A 15,783-nucleotide genomic window follows, 5' to 3' on the forward strand; every position below is an offset into this window, starting at 1 on the left:
TACATACATATAATATATATATATATATGTATATATACGTATATATGTGTATATATATATATATATATTACTTATATTTATTATAAATCTGATTTTAATGGCATGACAGTTCGTGTACGGTAATTATTACGTCAATTAATGTGTTGGTAACGGATGTGTTGGATCTTCTTCGTTTTTTGATTTTTTTTTTCTTTGGTCATTTTCGTTTACTAGTACGTATACACATGGTTTCGTCTTATTCCAATTTTTATCTCCTGTTTTCTCGATTTTTTATAATATTTGTTTCTTTACCTTTGACGTTTTTTGTTCTCACTGTTTTATTTTAGTTTTCATCTGCTGTTTCTTTTATGTAATGTCGTAAGATATTATAATTGTTGCATTTTAAATAATCGTGTCACAGCCGCGTCGTTATCCGACTCGAGGCGGCCGCCGTCTGTCCCCTTCAGTAGAATGGGACGCTCGGTGATCAGACCAAGTCTCGAGGAAGCTCGTACTATGATCTCGAATATACGGCGCGATCTCTTTCGCTTCGTAGAAACTTGGATTGGAGTTCGAACGTGTTTTACTCTCGGTACGTGCTTCTACATCCAGCTGTTATCTCTTTGAATTAGAAAAGCAACATTTTTATTCAATTCAAAAATTAATTCGGCGTATTGACGCATCTAAGCCGGGAGAATATTTGGAATTAAGAAAAATTTAAGCAAATTAGAAAAGCGAATAAAATTAAAAAATTGCGATCTGTGTCCATTTAACGCTAGAATTATAAAGAAAATTTTAGAGTTTTTATTTCCGCTCCTATCCTTTTGCTGAAGTTAGAATTAATGTATCGATGTATGGAACTTTATTAAAATTATATTTTTCTGCTTTGTTCATCTGAAGATTTATTACATAGCTGACATAATAAAAATATTAAATGTGACAATAAAAAACTAAATATTTGAAAAACTTTAAGGCATATACATAGCATGAAAAGTCTTAAAGTTTTGGATCTTCTTTTTTAGAACACACTACATTCTTCCTATTGTTCGCTCAAAATTAATTGGCCGCTCAAGACCACTTGCCACGTGCTTCAACTTTCTTTCAAATGGTCTTTGAAACAATACATAGGCTGAAGCCAGCACGAAGCGAAGATACAAGAAACATAGAGACAGAATAGCTGAAGTCGTATAAGCGGAAGGCTTATTCTTTAGTGAACGATCGAGATAACAAATTTTGCTTGAAATTCCTTATCCAGAGAACTAAATTATTTGTTTAATTAAACAGCTGGATGATAGTACGGGTCAATAACGATCGAAATATAAAAAGGTTCGATCTCTAACGCTTTTTGAATCCAGTCGTGCCTGCGTACAGTTGACGTCCTGCCCCAACAACCGTGATTATCGTTCACATAATGAACACACGAAAGAAAAAAAGAATTAACTGGCTAAGAGATGAATAATGAGAGCCAATGGCAGAGCGATAAATGTCTCGACTGCGATGCAGTTAGCACACGAGGTCGGTCGGGCTCACTTTTCGGGAACTTTGCAGTAGCAAAATAGATAAAGATACATAATATGTCCTTTTCGTTTCGTACTTATAAATCGCGATTAATAATTCAAATAATATAAAAATCAATGTGTGGAAAAAAAGAAAGAAAAGATTTCTCGCGATCGAAATAATACTTAGAACCGGTTATCGTCTCTCTTTTTTCTTTCTGTTCGTTTCCATTTTCATTTCCGTTGATTTTCTTCGATATGAAACGGAATAAAGAAAAAAGAAGGCCAAAGGAAAAAGATTTTGCTATGATCGATTGAGAAAGAGAGGAAGAGAGCGTGCCATTTCGTTGATGAAAGTTCCAAGTTCCACGTAACATTGATCACATCGATTCACGCGGGCACTTTCGCGAATTCTTCTTCGAGAAAAGTGTGGAAAAAATACAAGAGAAAGAGAGTAGATCATCCCGTGAGCTATCTTTTTTTTTTTTCTTTTGCAAGCTTGATTCCGTGATCGATTTCTAGACGACGCCATAGAAAACAGCGTTACAACGCTGCTCGGGACAAGTAGTTCTCGCCTGCGGATTAAAACTGCGTTCTCATCCCCCTTCCCGACAACCCCACCTTGCCCTACCCTTATGCCCATTTGGCAATTGAATTCTTTTTGTTGAGACTTTCGTTTTTCACGTATACATTTATTACACCACAGTTATTTGCTTGTTACGTGTCTGAACTTTTTGAGCATGGCATTTGCAGCGAGTGATTCCGTGTCGAACAATCAATTACCAATACTGGCCGCGCAGAAATCTCGGTCAACATGTTGTTTAAAATAGTATTATTTATGGAATAACTAGCTAGTCAGTTGTCTACAAAGCAATGTTTTTAATTTCGAATACGCTCTTTGCCGAGCATATTCATTTTTCTGTAGCTTGAGAAATTCGTAAATTTTCGTGACGCATCATCGAAGACTCGGCAACGAACGCATTAAAGATTGGAAGCTTTCAAAGGCGTTAAGAGCCGAATTGCAAAATTTAAACTTCTATAAAAATCCAAGCGAAAGGTAGAGATAAAGAGATATCTCATCGAACGCCAGTAATCGAGATGCCTGCGCGGTTAGTCCTGCTACGACCACGAGTGACGCATGTTCTTTTAGTTGGTATAATAATATTGGATGTAACCTTCCATGGTAAGCTTCGAACGTCGCTGCAACAAGAAAGACAGAAACCTATTCATCTAATCAGACAAAACGGAGAAATTTACTAATCAAACACGAAAATCGAGCAACCTTCGAAGCTACCTTTATTTTACGTATAACCACACCACCACCCACCCCAGAAAAGCTTGCAGAATACGTAAAACTAATCTCCGACTGCTTGTTCGCAGACGTAAGAAGAAATGTATCAGATACATGGGGGAGGGAGGAGACGGCGACGGCGAAGCGGACGGCGAAGGCGAGGACGATCATTCGGAGGACAACCTTGGCAGCGTGGGGGAGGCAGGCACTCCCGAAGATGACGAGTCTCTGAGCAGTCCCGGGGGTTTGTCTGCGTTGTCTAGTCTGGCTAGCCCGTCACTGGTGTTACCGTCGCCCTCGAGCCTGGCCAGCCCGTGTCCCTGCCCCTTGACGCCCCCGGTGCCGCCACCGCCTCTGTCCAACCATAGCAGCCAGCCGCACAATCAGCCGGCGCAACCGCCGCCGCCGCACCGTAACCCGGTCGGTACCAATCCCCACGATATCAACAATCCCCTTAGCGTGAACCAACTGACCGGACAGTGTATAAAGAGTGAAGTGGTGTCGGCGCCGTCGGGCACGTCCAACCCGGCGATCAGTGTTACGTAGCCCCGGCCGGAACCACGTGACAAGTCTGTTGCTGGCACCGTCATTGCGTGTGTCCTCGACAACAGGGTCCGTGTACGTGTTGAACAAACGAGGTGCTGGACGATGTGGACGATTATTACTGTCGCGATCTGGGCGAGCACGAGCACGGAGAAAGCGGCGGGGTGCTGCCTCTTATCGAGATCACCTCTGATGGTTTTCTTCGTTGGGATCCTCGGCAAACAAGAATCCAGGTTACGAAGGATGTTGGAGGTGTTTAGAGAAGATGCGCTTTATACTTGGCCTGATCGGATAGGAGGTTGCAAGTCGAAGCGGAGGAGTGTCAGGTTGGAGCAGGATCGTCTTCGATGATGGAGGAAGAATGGTTTGATCGGCGACAGGGAGGAAGCTGGAGCTTTTTCTGGAGAATAGCGTCCAGCCTCGAGATGTTCGTTCGCCCGGGGCTTCACCCAGTTCCATGGAAACTGCGCGATGTGAGACGTTTATATGTGTACCGATGATGGTGTGAACGAACTGACGGACAATGCGAACAAACGATTGAGAATTTTGAGGAAAATACGATGCAGAAATACTCAGGACCAAGTGTCTGGCTGTAGTCACCCACTCGAGAGAGAGAGAGAGAGAGAGAGAGAGAGAGAGAGAGAGAGAGAGAGAAAGAGAGAGTAAGATTGCTAGCGTGTTTGGAAGAGTGAGAGGCAGAATGGATCAGAGGATTGGTATGTATGAACGGGTGCGAAAGAAAAAAGGAGTGAGATATGCGTGAAAGGAGAATACAGGGTGGCGATAAAAGTGCGCGTGACACAGCTTGTAGTCCTTGTTACGTTGTGATGCCAATGACTGAGAGGTCATGTTCCTGTGCCAGGTACTATATTCTATAAAATAAATATACCGCAGACGTATAACTAAAGGTTAAACGAGCGAGCAAGAAAGAACGAAAGGAAAGTTTGAAGATATGTATGTATCGCGTATGCAAGGTAGAATGAAAGTACGACGAAAGGATGACGAAGAAAAATAAGAGAAGAGAACAAGAGGAATAGATGATGATGATGAGTCAAGAGAGCGGGACAGTTTTCTCATCATTGATTTTATTCAACCTCACGGTATCAAAATACCTATTCTTCTGTATGTAATTTGTTATTTTTTTAAAAGTCTATACACACACACACTGTGCGATTGATTAGCGTGTAAGATCTCTTTTCTTTTCTTATTTTTAACCGGGAAATCGTTCATCTTTTAAGTTCCCCCTTTTTTTCTTTTTTTTTTTTATGTATAAATCTATGAATACTTTACTCCATTCTTTTCCGGTCCAACCATCCCTTTTTGTAGTTTCTTGTGGATTGGCAGGTGGAAAATTGAATTCGTCTACGTATGATTCTCTAGTTTCCTTTTCCTCGGTCGATCTCCATTGCATAATAGTGATAATCTATTATTTAGAGAACTTTTAAAAGTCTCAGGAATTTTAACTCAACTTGACAATTAAACGAAGACTCTCCTTCGTGAACGATCTGTTTCAGTTTTTGATAAAAATATCAATTTTCTACATTTATGTTCCTGTTAGAATAATATTAAATTCAAGGAACTAAATTATACGGAAAGATAAAAGTATATAAAGAAATGGAAGATTAAGAGCGAACAAACCCGAGCACAAGCCAGCGCGTGCTTTAGAGCTGTGAATCGACCAAGACAATAACTATGAGACTGTTCTGGCGTCGAACGCGTGAACCAGAGCTTCCATTAAAACGTGTCCGAGGGTAGCCTTGTGCTCGTCTCCGTTCCTCTTTGATCGTTCACGATCGAGCCAGAAGGGGACAAACATACACGCAGACGCGTTGCATTATTTATCAAGCGTCGTCCTGATCGAGCGAAGATCGTTTCTTCGCGCGTTCGCTTCTTCCCCTGACCAATCCGTTCCTCTTACTCTTCGCTTATATTCGTTTTTTCTTTTTATTTTATCTTTCTTTTCTTGATTTTTGTCTTATGATCTTCCGCGCCAGGAGTCGCGTCGCCTCCATAGGAAATTATGGAATTAATCAAACTTGATTCTTCGCGACGTACTTCATTGGAATGAAGAAAATTTTCTGTAAAAGGCAAATTATAATTTTATTTCTTTTTTTTTATTTTCGTTTATTTCTTTTCTTGTCTCCCACTTTTTAATTTTCAAATGGGCAGAGATCGAAGATCTTTCTCCGATTTATTCTTGCATAGAAAAGGAAGCGTTCTATTAAAGAAAAGTTTGTTTAGAAATTTTCTGAATACATACACAATGGAAATTACGAAAATTCATCGATGTTATTTAATGATTGTGATTATGGTGTGATTATGTTTGTTCATCCGGATGGTTGGAACGATGAGTTTCCGCTGTGCTTTCTTTTGTCTCATTATTTTAATGACGTGTTGTTTTTATGTGTAATTAAGCGGCGATGTCCATTGTTGTTGTATAGCGGAACGATTAAAAAAGAAAGAAAGATATTTTAGCCGATCGAGCGACCGTTTTTCTTTTTTTCATCTTTTTTAAATATTTTTTCTGTATTATTCCTTTTTTTTCCTTTCTTTTAATCGGGCTTTTGCGTTTCTCTTTGAATCTTTGTTACTGTGAAATAATGGCGCGAACCGATTCGTGAATTCTGTATACGTCTCTGCACACATCGCGACGACATGTTTGTATTTCTCGTTTTATATCGTCATTTTGTTTCTGTACTTTTCTGCATTGTAATCGAGATTCACCGACGATCATCGTTATTCGTGTGCAAGAGAAAGAGGCCGACCGTTGCACAATGTTACGTTTGCGTTTTCATGGGAATTTTTTTTTTATTTTTATCTTTTCGATAAAGCTGGTTGTGATTTGGTTTTATTTACAATGATCATGAATTAAAGATCCCTTTTCTGTTCGTTCATCTTTACAATCAACATTTTAAATGTTATTTTAATTTGAACAACCTTGGTTCAGTTTCAATAAATTAATCAACGATTCTGCGAAATTATTAATCTCCGGAAGCTTTTCCAAGATATTTCCATTATTTTATTTATCGTATACCGTGTAGCCTGGAAATATCGAATCCTCGGTGTAATCTCTTTTATATTTCTTATAAAAAGAGTTTAGATAAAAATGTAAGAAGAAAATCAGATGTGACGAAATAAAAACGAAAAGGATGAAACGAAGAAATGAAGCACGCGCCGAATAAGAGAGAAATTGCACTCCCGGAAAACTATCGAACATTTGTTCCTTTTTCCCCCTTTTTTTTCTCTCGTGCGTTTTCATTAGCGGTGCAGCTCTTATGTACATAAGATATAGATACGTTTGTTTAAAGGTGCATTTGTTACGTCTAATGGGAATGTGCAATGGAGGACTGTAACGATGAAGAAGAAGAAGAAAAAGAAGAAGAAGAAAAAGAAGAAGAAGAAGAAGAAGAGAAAGAAGACGAAGCAGAGAAAGAAGACGTAGACGAGGAAGAAAAAAAGAGATGCGTCATGTCGAAGTCTCGCGAGCGTATGTTTTAAAAGGAAAATAAGAAAAAGTGCGCGCGAGAGAGAGAGAATGAAAGTGTATGTGTGTGTACGTATGCGCAAAACGAAAAGCGACGTTAAAAGGAACATTTTTCCTTTCTTTCTTTACCTTCCCTCACTGTACCTCATTTTGTTTCTTCTTTTTTTTTTATACATGTATATGTTCTTCTCTATTTCCACGTTTTTCTTCTCGATAAAAATCTTGACTGAAGTGACCACAATTAATGCCTGTATAGCGAGAACGTAAGATAAAAAGCTTGTAATACGCGTCGACCGAACATTTAAACTTGAAACGTGCCATAACGACATCATGCCAATATTATAACGATAATACAATACTTTTTTACGATTTACGATCCGTTTTCGAACCTCTAGAAGCCTCTGTCAGTCGTGTACGAAACGGTTGTTTCTGCGTTCACCACGGGTCTGCGCCTCTTGGTTCTTTTGCCGTGTTTTTACCTCGGCCACCGATTTCTTCTCTCCCTTCATTGCCTCGTTCCCACTCGATCGCGAACGCCTCTGCACGCGATCCTTACATTCTAGCGTCACGAATCATGAAGGCTCTTCGAGATCCAGCCACGATCCTCGGCTACCGTGTTCTGTAAATTGATAAATGCTGTCTAATAATCCTAGAGGCTGATCCAAGGTTTTGCATAGTTCGACGAACTATCGTGAGATTTTGAACGCGAATCTCTGTTGATGATATCTACCGATTAAATCTCTATATAGCTGGTTCGTGTTGAAACCGGAGAGTGAAGATCGATTGCCGTTTCTCATTTTAAATTGAAAATTAAAAAGTAGTGATAAATATATTGCATTTGTACATGAAGATACGTAAGTGAAATAAGTTTTGGAAAATGTAGACGTATGATCGCGCAATTTCTCATCTCACTGAATAGTCTTCTAATTCTCAAATAAATTCTCAAATTTGATCGCAATAAATGACAAAAGCTTACCGTATTACGTACGAATAACCAAGATGGTGAAAAGCATGCTTTCCTATAAATATCATAAATTTCGATTGCGAAGAGTTGCACTATCTTCAAAACATAGAGATCTTGTATTAAATTTTCAGAAATAGAGATATTTTGTAATTTATATTCTTTGAGTACTAAGTTTCAATATTTCAATCCTGTGGAATGAAAGGAATGATCTTCCGATTTTCAATTCTGTTAAAAAAAAAAAAAGAATTCAATATTTATCTCGAACATACTTGGAGGCTAAGAGAACAATAGAATCGACAGCTAGAAAACAGTTTGAATCGCGGTTCGAGATACGATCGAGCGGACGAGGCTTCAAACGAACAAATACGGGCAAGGACGACCAGCGGTTCACGGAACGATCGCGAGAAAGAAAGAAAGAGAGAAAGCTATCGAGCGAGCAAGAAAAGGACTACCGATTGTACTGACAGACGTTAGCCACAAAGAAAAAGACTCGTTAATCCGTGTGATGTATTATTCCGTGTGTATATCGCGTGTATGTATGCGTGCGTGTGTGCATGAGACGATGACTGGTGTGTGCGAAAAACCGAGTTACGGAGGCAGAGATCATCCATGAACGTGTAGACGCTCGTTTTCAACGGCAGATAGGAAAGCATTTAAACGCGTTTCCTCGTTCATCGACCAGAGAATTACACTTGTAACTGCGACACATTGTCCATAATATCGTCCTGACTACCGCGCATTCGTTCAAAGATTCGTTTATTCGTTCTTTCTATGATGATACCATAAATAATCTATCGAAAAAGATGTGCCATGAATACATGGTGCGCAATTTGAGGTCAGTTTTACTCGTGGCAAACAGGCGAATCGATGGGAAAAACGCGTGGACAGTCAGGACGATTATTTTTACCGAATCAAAACCCGCGAGTCTGTCGTTCATTGGAATTCTGCCCGCGAAACTCGGCGTTAATTCACTTTGCGAGGAACGAGACGACGTCACGAGGGTCCGTCGTGGCCCCCACGAGTGGTCAGGGATGAGGAAGCTATTCCTCATCGGTAACATTTTAAGAAAAAAAGGAGGAGATGGAGGGAACGTGTTCGTGAAACGAAAGAATGGTAGATAAGAGCGTCATAAATGTGGAATAGCTTCCGGGATCCGCTTGTAAACACGGCCTACAGACCACGTGAGAAACGTCATACGAAAAGTCACTCGGGAACGCCCTAACTGCTACCGATTATGAATCGTGTTTCTTCTTTTTCATGGCGAGGAAAAGGAAGAAGGTCAGGCGCGGTTAGGCTCGTCTCGCTTCAAGGAGTGCTTGTAACATATTGTAAAGTATCACCGACAGTTCTCAGCTGCGTTGTACAGTGTTTTCTAAGTATCTAGTTTATATAGCGTGTAATTGAAGAGGATACATTGTATTTACACTAAATAAGTGATCTGTATCAAATTCATTCTCGTATAGCCTGTACTCCTACTCATTGTAGATGCTAAAAGTGATTTGTGTCATAAAGAAACCTATAAATAAAATTAGCAATTTGAGAATGTTGTCGACCGTGTCGATTTATTGTCTGTTTTCACCTTTGCTTGGCCGTTCTTCGCGTCCAAGTCAATGTGGCTGCTAAAGACGCAACTGTCTTACTTGGGAAAATGTTTCCAAGTATGTAATTACATATTAATCATGTTTCTGATCCAGAGTGGTTTTGAAATGACATTGCACGGCTTGATTGATTTTTTGGGCAAAGAACGGTTTAACACGTAACGGGATACAATTTTAATACGATTCTAGAGAAATTATCAGTTCTATCTTGAAGTTTCAAGGATATCTGAGGCGTATCGGTTTCTCTAAACCGATGCTCGCATTGAATTGCGATGAAACTTCGTTTTCGATTATATTATTGAACAGTTGGTAGAAAACCAGGAGAGAAGAAGCAAAGAATGGAATGAAAATTAAATAAAAAGTACTAGTCTTCCGAGAATTCTTGTTTTTCTTCAGCGAATACCTCATCATTGTTAGCTACGATAGCATGACATTTTTTTTGGACCATAAATATGAGTTTTATAAATGTGCTTAATTTATAAAATTATCGAATTAATGAATAAAAGAGAACTTAATAAAATGTTTGACGAATGTAAAGGATTAATAATCAATCCAATTTATTCAAAACATATTCCAAACATGAATGTGAAGAACAGACTGAACCTTTATTACGATATAGCTAAACAAATTTCCCATTTAAAACCAAAAACAGGACAAAAATAGGTAATTCTCATCATTGAATACACTTGGGCGGACATTGGGTCTTCGCGTCTGAGAAAAAGTACAAGCTCAGCACATTCACAGCGTTCAAAGTATACACGTTCGGTGTCTTCAAGTTGCAATTAGTTACAAACACCTTGGCCATGTTCATAATAGTTTCACACTTCATCACACAGGCCGCACCATCGAAACTGGGCCTTCCCTGATCATCTCTGGCGCAAGGATCAAATAGATAAAACTTGCCATAATGCTGCATCACTGCGACCGCCATATTATTTGTATGAAGAATACCAGCACAATTCGATCGGAAGAACATGGCCAAAGACTCAGACAAATCAAAGGTATGCAGCAATCCAGCTGTAGTATGATTATGAATATGTATCGTAGCTCTAAAATCCCCAACAATGAAGACAGTCAACAATTCACTGGGAGATAAGTTCCTGTTCCCTGAAAGTGTGGCTCGTACACTGTCCGAATGTAATAAATCTCCGTATCTCAAAATAGCGTCGATTAATTCAGGTGTCCAGGTAGATGGCACGTGAAGAAGACCAACCACAATAGCCACGGCAGCGATTGCTGTACTTTGGAAGCCTCTTGTATCCGTACTCCAAATTCTATGGTGCATGTGCAACGTACCACGAAGAACGCTAAGCTCTTCATCTACGATATTATATTCTGTAACTGTCTCCACATCCAACGTAGTATTCTTCTTCGCTCCTACCATTGGAATTACTGGAATTGCCGGGCTTGTGCAATCGAAATATGGTCTAAAACCAGCTGGGCATGGTAAAGGTTCGATCATTGCGGTCTTGATAATAACTCTACAGATCTCGTAATGACCATACTTTTCCTGTTCGTCGATGTTAGCGAATAAAACCTCGTAAAGTGGTTCTAAGCAAGCGAACCACATGACGCACGAGGTACCATAGAAATCTTGGAGACCCTGATCGCTTCGTGCACGAGGATCGTACATAAAGTAGACGCCCATATCTTTCCAAATAGCCACTGCTCCACGATCAGTCACCACGATTCCAGCACGATTTTTCTCAAAGAACAGAGGTACACCCTGTTCGAGAAGTATCGGTGGTGGAGGTGGAGCTCGAACCCTTTGAGGTCTTCTACTCCTGGTTTTTCTAGTTCTAGCTCGCCTCGTTCGCTTTCCCTTCTTCTTCTTCTTGTCCTCAGGATCTGGCGGAGGAATCGCGACTATTCCAGCCACTGTTCCTGACTCTATATCGGCTGTCAAAATATTAACTCCTACGTAGAACACTCTGATAATGTCTTTCGGTTTCACACGAATTATCGTTGGCTTTGCTTTCTTCGTTTCTCTGTGAACGTTGATGCCCATGGCTAAAATTTCGTCCATAGTCTTCTTCGTCCAAGTGACTGGGTTCTTCACTACAGACATCCCTAGAGCAACGACGCAATTCGCGGCTTCCTGTTTGTTTCTTAATTGTTCAGGGAAGATCTCGTCACCTTGATGATAACTTCCTCTTAAAATCGCTCGAGCTTCGCCACGAACTCTTCTGTAAGCGTTCAAAGGTGGCAGATTCGAAGGACGAACAGCAGAACTGGGGTCGAACTTCCACGGTGGAAGCTTGTTCCAATTGACCACATCGATAGCAATCATTTCATAGTCGCCTTCACTTCCTAAGAAGTTTTGAAGATACTCTATAAGAGTGGCAATGTTAGTAAAACGTAACACTTTGGGTCTCACTAGTGCTGTCTCGCCTGATGTGGTCGTCCAATCTGGTATCAAAGCATAGTAATCGTTGTTGAATTTCCAAAGAGCGATATTTCTGTTTGGACTGATAGTCAGCGCGCCTGACTTGTACTTAGAGAAGAAGTTAGTTATCCCAGTCTTTAAATCTTGAACTTTAGGTGGCTTGGCTGTCAGACTCCCAGCTTCGACACAGTCTTTGATGCTTAAATTTATTCGACGAGACGAAAGGAAGAACTCTGTCATAATATCGTTGATCCTTGGAATGGTACCCTCTCCAAGCCTATCTACACATTTTGAGTGTAGTTTATCTCCAGTCACTATAACCTCATCGAGCACAGCTTGCGTCCAGTATCTCGGTTCATATACTTTCGCAAACACGATGGCCATCACAGCAATGGCAGCGGTTTGGTTATTTCGATTGACTTTCTCGAACTTCATATCGTCCATACCAATTGTGCCATCGATGGTCCATACGCCTTCTGTCATTTTGGGGAAATGATACCACGGATTGTCTCCTGAACTCGGCTTTGCTGGACGTTCTTCTTCAGCGACGCGTGTCTCGTATGCATTGTCCAGGCTGACCACGTCCAAAGTGAAATCTTCACCGGTAGCAACCGCTGTAAGTGCGTTAGCGAGTGACTCTGTGTCAGTGAACCACATTACAGCAGCAGTGCCGTCTCTTTCTCGAGGCTCTCCTCGAGTATCTCTTCCTTTAGGATCCATCGTGAAGAATACTTCGCCTTCTCTCCAAATAGGCATTATTACGTGATCTTGCCTAAATATTCCCATAGCGTTCATTTCAAAGAAAGCGTCCAATTGTGACTGTAAATCAGTTACCTTGCCAGTAACAGTGTCTTCTTCGAGGCTAACGTATATTCTATTTACTCCAACAGCGAAATCTTCGCTAATTTCACTAGGGATGAGATAAGTTCTTGGAGTCTCTTCCTCCTCTGCTCCTTCTGGAAGATTCTCTAAATTGTCTGTAGTGATCTTATCACCTATTTTAAGAATATCGTCCACCACTTCTCTGTACCATAAATGAGGATTATATAGCTTGGTCATTCCTAATGTTGCCAAGGCACTTCCAGCTTGCTGTTTGTCTCTAGTTTGTCTTTTAAACAACACTTCGTTAGCTTGATTAAAACTCCCTAGTAAGATAGCTCCATTGTCACCCATGTTGAAATAATTGTTCAAATCAGGCTTCACTGGGATCTGTTTGTCTGCTTCAACTTCTTCCTCGGTCATTTCTTGACCTATAGAGATGACTTTCATACTATGAATGCCGAATTCGTTGTTTGTTTCTGAATCCTGACCGGCATTCGTTTCGATTATACTCGCCAGAACAGACAGATCCAAAGTTCGAATTACACAGGCTGCGTTCTCTTCATCTTCCATTTCATCGATTAACCATAAACCCTGTTTGTTTCGAGGATTAGGATCGAAACAGTAATACACGTTCTGTGGGACCATTTCGTCCTTTTCTTTTACTTCTTCTTCAACTTTCCACACGGCCACGCTCATATTCTTCACGTCAATGATTCCATACTGGTACTCTTCGAAAAATTGGTTTAAAGCTGAGACCAAATTTGGAACATCGGAATCGGCTGGTGAAGTCAAGTCTCCAACAACAGTTCCTTCTTCCACGTCAATTTTTACCTTTCTATTTTTAAAGTACAGATTCTTCTTCAAATTCGGTACGAAGAAATATCGTTCAACATCTTCACCAACTTCCATAAGCGGATTACACCAATTGTAATAAGCGTCTCCTTCTCTAACTACGGTGTCAATGATTTCGTTAGTCCATTTCGCGGGCGGTGTTTCCCTAGCAGCAACTAAAGCTATCACTGGCATAGCCAGTCCCTGAATTCCTCTACTTTCGTCCTCAAATTCTTCGTTGTCGTTTGATATAGTTCCCTGAAGAACCCACGTTTCTCCTGGCGTTCCCGGCTGGAAATCGTGCCACGGTCTGGTTCCAGGAACGTCATCTGGAATTGTAATATGTCTGATAGTAAAACGATCGTTTTTCTTCGCTTGTTCCAAATTTTTCAAGAATAAAGCAGCCAATGCATCGGTAGTAGGGAATCTTATCACACAACAGTTTCCCTTCTTCCTTTGAGAATTCTCAGCCTTGGCGCCTTTTCCACCTTTCTCCTCTCGAATCCTAACTCCAACCACGTCACACTGGCGAGGATCAAACATATAGAAACAATCATCTTGACTCCAAATCGCCACAGACATGGAAGAAGATTCAATTACTCCTTCTGTATTAACCAGAAAGAATTCTTCCAAAGCTTGTCTCAGATTCAACACAGTTGGTATCTTGGAAGAGATCGTTCCAGTGACTGTAATCAAATCTACGTCTATAACCAACTTTCTCCCTTCTAATTCGATTTTGATATCGTTCAAATCAGGAGCGGTCATGTTTTTCATCATTGGCTTGGCAGACTTCACCTCAGCGTATAAAATATCGCCCAAAGCCAATATTTCGTCTAACTTTGGCCTTAACCACGTTTTTACCGGGTGAACCTTCTTCATGGCGATAGCCAGGACACAGTTTGCTACATTCTGAGCTCCTTTGCCTTTGTACATCTCACTATGCTCGTGAGTCAGCCCGTGAAGAATCGCCATAGAACCCGGAAGCTCCCTAAACGTCGATGGTACGTTCACGTGCATGTCCTCGTAACTGTAACCAGTATCAAATTTATTCTGATCTACGAGAGGATCTGTTGCAAAACGCTTATCGATGCTGTAGTTCGAAATGGTAATTTGTAAAGGTTCTCTATGAATCTTAGCTGCCACAACAACCTGCTTCTTCTGTCCCTTTGGTACCGGTTTGGTGCAGTCCATTTTATTCTCATCGATGTCGACAGGATTGATAGTTCTTAAAACGCTTCTATCAACATACAAGCTGCTTGGTAAACGATCAATATATCCACGACCTACTTCGGTGACCTTCAACACAGTCACCTTGTCGATGCAATATCTGGAATCGTATCTCTGGTCCATACTCTTGAGGAAATGATCGCGAATATCGTTCAGACATTTGAATCTCATGACACAGGCTACACCATCTGGATGGTGAACACCTTCCTCGTCACAGGGTGCTGGATCAAAGAATAGAAAACCGATTTCAGGATGACGCCACATGGCCATAGACGTTCCTTGAGCTGTGATTACTCCCGCGTCGTTATTCTGAAAGAACTTTTGCAATCCATCCGCAAAGTCCGGACAACCGACAGTTTCACTCAATAGGTTTCCATAAATTCCTGTCTCTTCTACGCAGACTAAGACTTTGTAATTGGAAATGTAGAATTCTGGATGGACAAGACTGGCTTTCATATATTCGTTATCTTTTACGTGATTTCTCATTACGCTGGTACGGAACACTTTGTCTCCGTATTCCAACACTTGGTCTACGTATTCTTTCACCCATTCTTTCGGCTCGAATAAACGGCCATAGACGATGGCTACGATCGATGCTGGAGCAGCTTGACGACCACGGCTTCTGTATTTGAAGTGGCGATCGTTCATCGCGTAAGAACCACGAAGGATCGCCGAGTTCGGTGTCAAAACACGGAATTTATGCCATCGTCTGCCAAAATCGAAGCGTGCTGCCTTTTTCTTTTTTGGAAGAGCGTCACCCTCGCCGGATGTCCCCGGTCCACCCTTCATCCCTGTCTTCTTCTCGGCCGCCGTGTCCGTCATGTTGCTACTGAATTTATTTTATTGGAATACTTATTAAAATAATTCTCTTTCTATTATTAAAAAGATTTTCGTAATTTGTTGAAATTTCTACGATAATTTTCCTAACCAATACATAATTAAGAGACGAAAATTGAGAATGACGAGTAACTTGCCTGATACTACTTCATATAAGACCAATTTTAGTATAAATTTCGGAGAATATTCATCTTTAACAAATTAGAATGAGTCGACGAACGTGGAAGGTTTTTTGTAAATTTTTACTTGAAAATTTTCCTTATACATGTCTGAAAAAGATTGCTGTCACGAAGAACGTGAATGAAAAAAGGGATGAAAATCGGAA

The 15,783-nt window shown here is 40.6% G+C and overlaps 2 protein-coding genes across 7 annotated transcripts in view; one reads left to right on the forward strand and one right to left on the reverse strand.

Annotated features, from left to right (window-relative positions):
* The window catches only part of LOC122566945 (protein pangolin, isoforms A/H/I/S), a 283,097-nt gene extending 273,793 nt beyond the window's left edge, over positions 1 to 9,304 (forward strand). For 3 of the 6 annotated variants that reach the window (XR_006316659.1, XM_043724924.1, XM_043724925.1), the window contains one exon: positions 2,856 to 2,990. Coding sequence is in view for 3 of the 6 variants with exons in the window: in XM_043724926.1 (XP_043580861.1) it covers positions 2,856 to 3,312 (457 nt within the window). In the remaining 3 variants the exon portion in view is untranslated. Of the gene's footprint in view, positions 1 to 2,855 lie in introns of all 6 variants that reach the window. The other 3 variants (XM_043724926.1, XM_043724922.1, XM_043724923.1) reach the window with 1 other exon arrangement.
* Positions 9,305 to 9,963: 659 nt separating this feature from the next.
* LOC122566946 lies at positions 9,964 to 15,443 on the reverse strand. The gene has a single exon (XM_043724927.1). It carries the CDS (start codon positions 15,441 to 15,443, stop codon positions 10,029 to 10,031), a length of 5,415 nt encoding a protein of 1,804 aa, XP_043580862.1. The 3' UTR covers positions 9,964 to 10,028.
* Positions 15,444 to 15,783: the final 340 nt, after the last annotated feature.

This window comes from Bombus pyrosoma, linkage group LG4, assembly GCF_014825855.1.
Source record: "Bombus pyrosoma isolate SC7728 linkage group LG4, ASM1482585v1, whole genome shotgun sequence".
Lineage (NCBI taxonomy): Eukaryota > Metazoa > Arthropoda > Insecta > Hymenoptera > Apidae > Bombus > Bombus pyrosoma.